This window comes from Alexandromys fortis, unplaced genomic scaffold (genome assembly GCF_014885135.2).
Source record: "Alexandromys fortis isolate MF-2015 unplaced genomic scaffold, M_Fortis_MF-2015_v1.1 scaffold_46, whole genome shotgun sequence".
Classification (NCBI taxonomy): Eukaryota; Metazoa; Chordata; class Mammalia; order Rodentia; family Cricetidae; genus Alexandromys; species Alexandromys fortis.
The window spans coordinates 6,601,927-6,614,093 of record NW_026067919.1 but is presented as its reverse complement, the minus strand read 5'-3'; the positions used below and the strand labels follow the sequence as shown (position 1 = coordinate 6,614,093).

General features: G+C 36.9%; 1 protein-coding gene across 7 annotated transcripts in view; it reads right to left on the bottom strand.

Annotated features, from left to right (window-relative positions):
- Nrg3 (neuregulin 3) overlaps positions 1 to 12,167 on the bottom strand; it is a 942,917-nt gene that overhangs the window by 85,094 nt on the left and 845,656 nt on the right. For 4 of the 7 annotated variants that reach the window (XM_050140557.1, XM_050140554.1, XM_050140558.1 and 1 more), the window contains exon 4: positions 7,014 to 7,040. In XM_050140557.1, the coding sequence (XP_049996514.1) occupies positions 7,014 to 7,040 (27 nt within the window). The remainder of the gene's footprint in view (positions 1 to 7,013; positions 7,041 to 12,167) is intronic. The other 3 variants (XM_050140559.1, XM_050140560.1, XM_050140556.1) reach the window with 1 other exon arrangement.

Below are 12,167 nucleotides of genomic sequence, written 5' to 3'. Positions count from 1 at the left end.
AACAATGTTTAATAATGTTTTAATAAACAATATATTAATAGTCAAGGTTTAAATCAAACTAAAGAAACAATTATCTAATTGTTTAATTCTATAATTTGTCAATTCTATAATTTTATTTTTGAAACATAATTCTGTATATGTGTGTCTAAATTATTGCCCTCGTTGTTCCAGTTGGCATTATGTTGTAAATGACAGTGCCTTCCACATCAGTATTTGTTTTTTAATTTTTCATGGCACAAATCCCACAAGTGTCATTAAGAAAAATTTATAAATATAATTTAAAAATCTTTCTGAATGTTGACAGCTTCACAACACTGGATTTGGCATGGATTATTGCATAGTATTAGTATCCCTTTAAGTTAATAAATTAACTAGAAAGGATTTTTGGTTAATTATGTTCAGTAAAGTTGGTCTTCTCTCTCCAGCTCTAACGATAGACAGTCCTTAGTCCCAGACAGTGAACCTGAAATTGCAAGCACTGAGTAATGAGCAAGCAATAAGAAGTAGTATAAATTTGTACTATGACTCGATTAATGCAACTTACCCATTTGGCTACTGCTCAAATGCCTTCTGTTCTGGGATCCCGTCCCAGTGCTCTCCAAATGCATTTAATCACTTCCTCTTCTCATTCTCTTATTGGAATTTGCTTGTAACATTTTATAGCCCTGATTATATCACTTTACTATGTTTAGCTTCGTTTTTATTTTTTTTAATCTTGGGGTACTTCAATACATCCAACATACAGTAACTCAAATAAGTATGTGGTGATTAAATAGTGTTAAGAATCTTAAAGCACATGGTTTGGAGTTCCTGGGTGTAAAATAGGAATTTGTTAATAACTCTTTGAAGATTTTAGGTTCTGAAGCTGATCAGATATTCCTGCTCTTTGGGAGTATTGGTGAAAACATGTGCTTGCATTATTTTGTGAAATACAATGTACCTCAACTAAAAAGTACATTAATGTTACTCAAAGTAAAATTGGAGATTTTAGAAAGCAGAAATTTTAGGATCAATTAAAATAAAATTGGACATTATCATGTGAAATTACTCTAGGTATCCAAGGCTGTTTCAACAATTGAAAAGTGATTACTGTAATCATCATTTCAATAAACTGAAAATAATTGCATGATCATAGCTATACATGGATAGAGAATACTTGAAAGATCATTTATGATTAGAAACTTAAAAAACCTAAAAATTGAGATTGCACCATGCCGAGCAATGGTGGCGCACGCCTTTAATCCCAGCACTCGGAAAGCAGAGGCACGCAGATCTCTGTGAGTTTGAGACCAGCCTGGTCTGTAAAAGCTAGTTCCAGGACAGGCTCCAAAGCCGCGGAGAAACCCTGTCTCGAAAAACAAGAGAGAAAGAATATTTATAAATACTCTACATTTAATGCTATGCTTATTGACAAGAAACTCAAGCATTTCACTTGAGTCCAGTAACAAAGTAGACATAGCTCTTCTTACAGACTTCTCAATTTGATACTGCCAGTCATGACTAGTCAAGTGAGACAAGGAGATAAAAGCATGTAAATTAGAAAGGAAGAAAAATGTCTTTTTATTTGCTTATGATATTATAAATGTAGAATAATATTATAGCATCAACAACAGAAATAATAAGAATAATACCTGGAAGGCTGATACTACCTGACTTCCAAACAGAACGCCCAGACACAGACACACAGAGATATTGTCAACTGAAGAGAAAATATCATATTCAACAAGTAATGTTCAAACAGCTGGCTGTCTCGTGTAAATGAAACCGCCAGAACAGGTTTGCTTTAGTCTTCAAAAAAAAAAAAACTAATTCAAAATGAATCATATTCTCTAATAAAAAATGCAAAGCTGTAACATTACTGGAAAAAAAAAAAACCTGGAATGACACCAGGCGTCAAAGACACTTTAGACAGAACACTATTTGTACAGAAGGAAAAGTTTTATAACCATCACAGTTTAGTACAATTAATTTTTAACTGTGAAGTGTAGTGTCAAGACAATAGTAAGAGAAGCCATTACTTGACAGAAAGTAATTGCCAAAGAAAGATGTAGTTGATGAAACACTACTAGCTATCATATACAAAGAACTCTTAAAATTGGTTAACTAAAACAGTCAAAATGGCACCAAAGATCTTGACATACATCTCACCAAAGAAGATTCATAGATGCCAAATTAGCACAGCAAACAAATGCTCCTCATTAGATGTCAGCTAAAGGCAAATGGCAAGATTGTGCGGGCATTGCACACCTGCTAGAAATGTTGGAATCTGGAACACTATCAGGGTTAAGTCCTGATGAGGATGTGAACCAACAACAATTTTGCTCCTATATTACTGATGGAACTACACTGTGGTATAGACACTATACAAGAGAGTGAAATAATTTCTTATAGAACAATGTATCCTTACGATATGATCCAGCAGGGATGAAAGTTTACATCTATACATGTGGCTGCTTATCATAAAATTATATTGAGAATTCTTAAATCTGGGAAACATCCAGATAAGTCTTGTGAAGTCAAAGAGATACGCAAACTGAAATATTTGAACACTGAAAGACTGTTCAGCAATAAAAAGATTTTCTGTAAAATCGTTAAAAGATATGGAGGTGTTGATGTCTCTTGACAAATATTCACATTGCACACTGGTAATTTTGCTGAACTATTATGACAGTAAAAAGGCAGTGACGCTTACTCTCAGTATAGAGGGTGGTTACATTCCAACATCTTGACATTCTGAAAAAGGCAAAACTATAATAATGACAAAAAGGTTGGTGACTGTCAAGGGTTGGGAAAAGTAAAGGTGTATGTGGGTGATTTAGGGGTAACATAAGCTTCTTTTGTGGGAAACTGAAAAAACTGGGAGGCTTTGCACATGTGAGAGATAGACAGGAAAGCTGGGAATTTTCTACTACATTTTGCTGTGAACTTTAGAGTAATGTAAAAGTAAGCTCCATTTAAAGTACATCCACCCTCTTATACACACATGTGAACAAAATTGGTATAAATAATCTGCCCATCAAACTGACCTGATAAAATTCATAAACATTTTCTGTACACTACCATTTTCATATGAAATTCTCATCTATAGATGATTTAATAATGTAATAATTCAATAACCATCTTCAAGACATTTTACCCACATCAATTCTGTAATCACAGATTAAATTCAAAATGTTTATTTGCAAAGTCACAAACAACACTTTACATATTTTGATTCAGCAAAGGGTATAAGTGGGCAAGGAAGGTAATTGAAACAGGATATCCCCTAATTGTGTAAACCCCACTCACTGCTCTGAACAATCCCTTGACAGTTGGCAATGTATACCTATGTACCAGTTATTGCCCCTAGCTCCATTTTACTAGTCAACCCCTTCTCTCCAAGGTGGTATCATTTCAGGAGACAAATAGTCACACACTGCAAACTCAGTCCCTGTAAGACTTTAGACCTATGATTTGACTCTAATTTTTGCAAGTCTTGCTATAACCTTACGCTCGAGTGGCATACACATGAACTACACAGTAACATACTATTTTACCTGGACTAAGAAATGAACTCCACAAATGAGTTCTCACTTAGACTTTTCAGCACACCTCTTAGTTCCACAGTGCTATACATATCAGGAATGCTAGAAGTGTCCTGGTAAGATGGAAACTGGTCTATTTCTTTCAACAGAGATAATTAACATCTTGTATAGTAATTTCACTTGCTGTCTTGTCACTTTGCTTCTGGGATCTAAAAATCTCCAGCCTTACCAGCAGCTGTGTGGTGATTCCTAGGGGTACAGGTGTTCTGCTCAACAGCCTTGAAACAGCCATTCTTAGACCCTGAAATCCCCACAGACCAGTGGAACAAATTTTTTTATCCATGAGGCCTAGTGCTCACTTTTCTCAAATGATGTTGAGGGCCATAAACCCATGTCATTGATACCTATTCCCTGCTACCATTGGTGAATGAGGAGTGCTGACTGCTTACCCTTTTCAATGGCTTATCCTCTATCGCACAATCCATGCTTATTGTTTCCTGGTCCATGGCTTAGCTCTAGCCTCTTCCTCCTCTGAAATTTCTCAGCTGTATCTTTCAACATTCCTCAGTATCATAATCTCTTTTTGACTTTATTTTTTCCTACTATAACTAAAACCCAAATCTTATGTGAATAGTCCCATTCTCCTTTTGCATTTTTAAAAGCTGTTTTAACATTGTCTATACCTACAAAGTTATGGATCTGTACCCTTGGCTCCTGGAGAACTTTTTCTTGTGTCTTCCAAAACTTCTGAGTGTTTTCATGTTTCTATAATTCATATTATGATATAAATTACTAAGACTATTAATTTTTAATGAGTCTAATGTTGCATTTACCGGTAATATTTGTGAAATAATGGTGTTATTTGATTAGTTCTGGGGAACAAACTATTAAGAAAAAGTGATGTGAGTTATTTCAGACCAAGTGATTTAAGGAAGCCTGTGTTCTCTGTTCCAATATTGACAGCTAGAAGCTGTTGAGGAGGTAACCTGGGAGATATTAAAGCCACCAGAAGGATCAGCTTAGGCCACTGAGTCATCCCTTAGATGAAAAATACTAATATGTTGACCAGAACCACATGCCCTGGGCAAGAGAGAATACTCCCTGGCAATAAAGTGTTCTTTTTCTGAGGCACCGAGGAAATATTTTTTTATTCAGTTGCTAACATTCCCACTATCGTCTATTGAACTATGGTCTTGGAAAATTTTACATATAACAAACATTATCTATTTCAATTCTGAAACCCTTGTTTCATCTTGAGCAATAATAATATCTGCTTATTCATGAAATAAAGCATACCTCCTTAAACCATGACCTCCTGTTGGGTTTGCTTACTTCTTTTGCTCAATTTTGCTACTTTCTCTCTGGACACCTGGGAACCCCTTTAGAGTCAAGGCTCTTGTCAACCCTAAAATGGTTCCCATAATTAAGATATATACTTCCCCAGTCCCTATCCATCCTTCCTTTATCCCAACCATCCCATTCCCCCAAGCTCTCCCCATCCTCCCTTTCTCACTTTTCTCTCCCTATCTCCTCTTTCCCCCATCCCACCCCACCCCCAGTTCCCAATTTTTGCCCAGCAATTCTGTCTACTTCCAATATCCAGGAGAATAACTATATGTTTTTCTTTGGGTTCACCTTCTTATTTAGCTTCTCTAGGATCGCGAATTATAGGCTCAATATCCTTTATTTATGGCTAAAAACCAATTATGAGTGAGTACATCCCATGATCATCTTTTTGGGTCTGGGTTACCTCACTCATTAGCATGATTTGAAACTTTTTCTGTCTCATAACTCCTTCTTCAAATCACTCATTATCCAACAATATGAAAGGTGACTCTTTTCATGGCACAAATTTGTTCAAGCACTTCAATTATGAGTATTATTTGATTTCAGTTTTTCTTAACATATTTCCATACTAACCACACATTTCATGGTTGAAGTCAAACGTCAATTTAATAATTATCTGAGTTTCATTGCCCTTCCTGTGTTTGAATCCAGTTTATCTACCAATGGCTCAAACATGCAGCAACTGAGGTGTCTGTTGTCTCAATGATGAAATAACCCAGTAACAGAGTTCTAATGAGTCGGGCCATAAAACAAGGAAGAGAAACTCTGATACAAAAATGAGGCCAGGAATCTATAACCCTCCAACAAGGAAGAGAAACTCTGATACAAAAATGAGGCCAGGAATCTATAACCCTCCAACCTATAGAAATACAACTGACTTGGCATCTTTTCTCAAATAATGTACTCCAAACTAACATTTCTGTTTCTAATCTCACAAGCATATTCTATAAATGTCCTCCACTGTCAGCATTTTCTCGGCATTATTATACCTCATAACTAAGAACACAAACAGTGACATTTACTCTCATCCTTGAAGACCTTCCAGTGTAGCTATTCTTCATCATTCCCTCACTTCAAATGTTAGTTGGTATCACATTCTAAATACATAACAGCGTTCCCTATAGTTCTTTCATCCCATGACTCCAGGCTAATATCATTTTGCCTAAGTAGAATTAAGATATATGCAATTTTTATCATAAGTTATTAAACTCTAAACTCTGTCCAGTCTAGTAATTGCCTTCCTTTCTGCTGACTGATACTGGTTGAGCATCATCAGAATCAGTGGGAGAGGGGATGAATAAGTGAATTCGTCTGAAATCTCACAATTCACATGTGAAACTAGTATTCTTGTTGACATTACAAAGGAGGAAAAAATCTGCAGGTTACAATCCAAACAGGCAGAACTCAAAGAATTCTGGCTCAATTATAAGTTTTTCAATTTAGCTAACTCTTAGCTATTAATTATCTTTTCATACTGAGTTTCATAGCATATATCTTATTTAACTTGTAATAGACTCAGAAGTAGCTTCAATTTTTAATGAAATTGTCTATGACTATAGAAAGTAAAGTCTCTTGAAGACAGCTAATATTTTTTTTAAAAAGTCTGTCATTAATTAGCAATATTATAAGAATTATTTCAATTTTGTTAATGTGAATGTGTATATGTCTACAACACAAACTATTATTGATGCTAAAATGTACCAACAAAGCCAGATTGTAAGAAGAAAAGGATTTAAGCAGAAAACAATGATATAGCTTTTTAAAATGTTGTTATCTATCATTATCAAGCATGTTTTCCATGTTGAAATACTGTGCTAAGCAGTTTATATATATAAAGTAGGAACTGTTAGCACCCTTATTTGACAGATAAGTAAATGAGAAGAAACTATCAAAGCCTACAGGCAAATCCTTTTTCTGTGGAATTTTAGAAATGCTGAGCCTCACATCACCTTCTGGATATGTAGCTAAGACTTCTATAATGAGCCTTTCCCAAATGTGAAGTGAACTAAAGGGTTTTTTTTTTTAATACAAATAGTGAATGATAATGAATAATTTTGATTACAATTAAACAGAGAAAGAGAACAATGTGTAGAGTATCAGAGTGATCTCAGAATACTTAAGGAACAAATTTTTTTGTCTTACCCATAAATTCAATCCCCAAGTGGTCTGCTACATCAAAGTCAGCATGGAAAGAAGGGAAACAGAAAGAGAAATGGGTTAGAAAAATCCAAACAAGGATATCAATGCTTGTTAGACCATCATTCCAAGACACAGGATATGTCTCTACTTTAACTATGTTAGCTTTGAGATGTAACTTTTAGACAGTCAACAGTAACAGTTCTTGGTATTGTCTTTAATATTTATTTTCACAAAGTTTATAAATTGTTGCTAGGCATTTTAGTGGAAATACGATGCATAAATAATGAAATATACCAAATAAGAGAAGGGGATCAAAGAATTCCTTGTAAAGATATTTTCAAAATCCACCATATTTTTTGTAGATTACATCTTTGTTCAACATAAATTTATTTGGACCTCTACATTAGCAAAAAAGGCAAAGCCCTAAGCAGGCTATGAAAGGCTATATTGCACGTTCTTCACATTCATACACACAAATTGATGACACTAGACTTCTTTCTTGGACATGTCATATGGGACCACGGTACAGTGGCAAAACTAAAGATCTTACAATGGTCACAAAGTCCTGGGTAGATTGAAGACATGAATCCATGTACCGGACCCACAAGCCACATGACTCCTTGACTTGACATGTCATCAAATCAAAAACAAATGGCAGAAGCTTCATCCTCTGTGTTGTGTGCCCACAGACACAGACAGTCTTGAACAGCTAGACCGCCTGTGTCCAGAAGACTAATCAACTCATCCAGGCCTATTTACTTAAATAGCGCCTTCTTTCTTTTAATTGTACAGTTATGTACTCATTTACTTTGTAAATTCAACACATGACTAAATGATGGTTTCATAACACAACTATTTGTCTGGAATGAGGATAAGGGGGAAAAACTATTGCTGAAACCATATTTATTTCCAAATCCAATCACTGACCTCCTTTTAGGGGTTTAGTAAATAAGCATTTCTTTTCAGAAAACATATGATAGCTGCTCATTAATATTAGTGCATGTATGGATACACACATATAAAGCAAACTTTGACATTTTGGTAATTTCAAGTACTTAATTTATTTTAGCTACTTAATTTGGTACAAATTAAGTTCATGAAGTTGTGCCATCACCACCACTGTTTTTTTATGGCTCTTCCATGCCGCCAGTCAGAGGCTATGTCTTCTCATGTCCCAGGTCCCCTCCCATCAGCTACAAGCAACCTCTACATTCTGCATCAGTTCAATTTGCCGGTGGTTCAGTTGAAGTGATTAAAATTCATGTGAATTACAAAATGTCTACTTTGATGAAGAAAGATAGCAATGGTGTTTCTAAAATGTGGGTTTATCCCTCTCTCATAATGGCAAGTGTTTCACTGCTTGGGCTGCATTGATATGTACTTTCCTAATTATCTGTTCATTTTTGTGAAGAGACAGCTTTTTGTTCTCAGTGAATTCTAGCATCACCAGCAGGAGACCACAGAGTAAAATTCTGGCCATCCCTATCTTAGTAAGTGCCATACTGAAAATATGCAATGATGGGAGAATTCAGAAGCGGAGAATCTGTTCCTTGGAGGGACGTAAGTTGCTACGCAAAGAGTGCAATTTAGGAGAAAAAGTGACAAGTGCATGCTTATGTTCTTTTGCAGACAAGGAGCCCCCAACTGTGTGTTCCAGAAACATGGAAGAGATACTGGATATTTAGAATTTTAAAATGAGGTTTGAGGGGGATTAGCTGTCATGAAATTATGGTAAGGTAATTCAAAAGACAGCAAATGACACAATTTGTCATTTGCACACAAACAAAAAGAAACAAAAGCCAGGAATATTTGAAAATCAGCAAGCAGAGGCTCTCATGTGGACCACAGGTTTTCACAGACAATGTCCTCAAAAAGTGGACCATAGCTGACAGGCAGAGAGGGCCTCAAGGAGTAGTCAAGAGATATCCAGAGGCATAGACTCTCCAGGAATGGGTTACAGATATTCACAAGCATGAACCTCAAGTTGGGAGTACCCAAGCCTCAATTTCATTTAAAAAGATCTTTCTGGTAAAGCTTACATGAATGAACACTGACCCTGAGTCTGTCTTGCTGGCTAGAACATAACAGAAAGCCAGTCTTATTATTATTATTATTATTATTATTAGTCTTATTATTATTAAAAATGCCAAACCCTGTGATCACCATCAGTTTGAAGACACTGACGGGCATGGCTCTACAGGGAAAGATCAATGGAAAGCAGATGACAGAAAAGCAATTAATTGTGTTATTTCAGTCACATGCAGAACATAAACCACACCGTTTCTCAGAAGCCTATGCTGATTGTTTCTCCAGGCAAACAGCTTGCCTGAAAATGTTCCGGCCTGAAGGAAAACATCAAGAGGATGCGAGTGAGAAGAAATCAATTCATAGTTCATTTCTTCATTCACTCAAACCACTGGGTACCAAGAACTCCTCAGACCTTAGGGTGAAGCCATTGGCACATGGCTCAAGCAAAAGCCATCTGCTTTCCCCTGAAGAATGTATGCAAATCTACAATTTAAGCTTTTTAGCTCCCCCATTAACTTTTCTTTAGAATATTCATACCCTTAGCATTGTTCCAGAGTGGCTGATGTTTACCCAGCACTAACTGCTCTAGGAAATGATGTAAGGATGAGATACTCTGACAGCAACTCCTAAACTGCCAACAATGCCCAAAGTAAAAGGGTATACAGACACACAGAGGGTGGAAACATCATTCCCCAGTCATAAAGCCTATAAATGAGAGGGACTGCCATTGAGCCCAGGTAGCCTGACTCTCAGCCTTCATTATCCAGGTTTTAAATGACCTCCCTCTGAAGAAATAGCAAATTTTTGCAATGTCATTAAGTAATGAGACCTTCTGGGATGAATTATTGAATCCACTTAAAAGAGTAAATTGTTTTCAAGTATCCTCAGGCACCACTAAAGTACCACTTACTTACCTGTTTATTGATGGGAGGCCAAACATGAACTGGTTGAGGGGGGTAGAAAGGAAGACAACTGTTTCCTGCTACCGAGGAGCCAAACGAGCATACTATTAATATTTCCTTGTTAGTTACCAAGGAAATTCCTGTAAGATGAGGCTAATTTGGTTATTTTTATATATTGCAGGTGCTAAAGAATTTTGTTTGAAAAATCTGTCAAATATTAAGTCAAATAATCTTAAACTTAGAGTAATAGAAGATACCAGCAAATCTATAGAACTCAATGATTTCAGTGACGTAGGTCATAAACAAGTGATGGAAACACAGTCCCTCAGGACAAACGCATTGAGAAATTTGTAAAATTCATGCCCATATACACCCACCTTTGACCAAAATTATTTATTCTTAGTTTGTAACGTGATGTGTTGAAAGGCACCTATGTTTCAGAAGAAGAAACTTCAATTAATTGAGAACCACATATCTTCCTTTCTTCATATATTACCTTTTTATTTTTTATCTAGATAGAATGCTGAAAATGTAGCTGATCGGAATCATCAGGTATCAGGCACTGCTATTAATAACTGTCATCATGTGGCACAGATATTAGACATTTTTCCTCACTAACTGAAATTTAAGGTGCGCATGTCTGAAACTACCTCAAATCCTTTTGAGCAGGGACAGCAGGATTCCTCAGCGGGTGTTTTAGTTTCTTTTCCAACTGCGGGGATAGAGAACCCTAGCAACACAGCTGAAGGAAAAAAAGGGCTTTGTTCAGCTCATACTTCCCTGCTACAATCCATCATGATAGGGAAGTTACAGAGGCGGAAACGAGAGAACTCATCACATTTATCCACGGTCAAGAACAAAGAAAGCGGATGAGCAGCTCCGTTTCTCCCTACATATAACTCAGAATGGCCTTCCCAGAGAGTGATGCCAACCATTCTGAACCACCCTCAATTAACAGATAATCCCTCACTGACGTGCCAACAGGTCAACTCAATCTAAACAATCCCTCTTAGCAATCCTTTCCATGGTAATTCTAGATTGTATCATGTTGACAAAAGCTAACCATCAAAGTGAGTAGAGACACTCACTGTCCCTCCTAAAGACTTGCCTTCGGAGGTGGGAGGTCCTTGGACTTTCCACAAGGCAGGGAACCCGGACTGCTCTTTGGGCTGATGAGGGAGGGGGACTTGATTGGGGGAGGGGGAGGGATATGGGCTGCAGTGGAGGGGAGGAGGCAGAAATCTTAAATTAATTAATTAAAAAAAGACTTGCCTTTGATCCTCAGAAACAACAGAAAGGGAGAACCTACTCCTGTAAATTGTTCTCTGACCTCAACATATCCCCCCCACACACACGTACACATACATGCATGCACAAATATGTAAGTATAAAGAAACACAAAAGTCTCTGGAGCAACTCAGAATTTTATATACTGATATGTCAAGCACAGCTGCCCAAACTTCCAAAGTAGACAGGCTGAAGAAGAATAAAAGCAACAACAGTATTTGACTTAATTCCAGTCTCTGGATTCAATGGAATATGTTGTTAGATAAACTAGAGTGAGTAAGGCCCTGTGGTGCAGTACCGAGACAATGTCACACTGACTCAGGCTTCAGTCTTAGCACAGAATCAGAAGCAATGAAACTGTGTCATTGTCACAGAATTTTCCCTCCGGTGTTTATTTAAAACTTCATTCCATGGAAAGTAGAGAAGAAATTTACATAAAAATAGTGATTTCTGGTTTATAAAGTTAAATTATTGGGGCTAATGAGATGGCTCAACTGGTAAAGGCTCTTCTTAGCAAGTCTGGCAGCCTTAGTTCGATTCTCAGAACACACATGGTGGAAGGAAAGAACTCGCTGTTTAAGTGGTTCTTCCCTCTTCCCCATGCACACTGTTTTGGACAAGGGCTTTCACACACACACACATACACACACACATGCACACACGCACACACACTAAGTAAATGTAAAAACAAGTTTAAAAAAAATTAAAACATTTGGTTTAAGGTTCGGTGGCTTCTCCACAGCAGGAGCCCTGAAGGCACTTTTGATGTGTGTGATACATAGTTCCTGTGATTGTTCAGTAGCTTTCCCACTTTGGCAGAAGGGTAGTGTTGTCTGGGAGTGCCCATGGTTCTAATGATCTCTGCCAGCTGCTGTAGGAAAACTCATCATGTCAGTGTGAGCAAACCACCCACTCACTTACAAAACGTGCCTGTTGCACA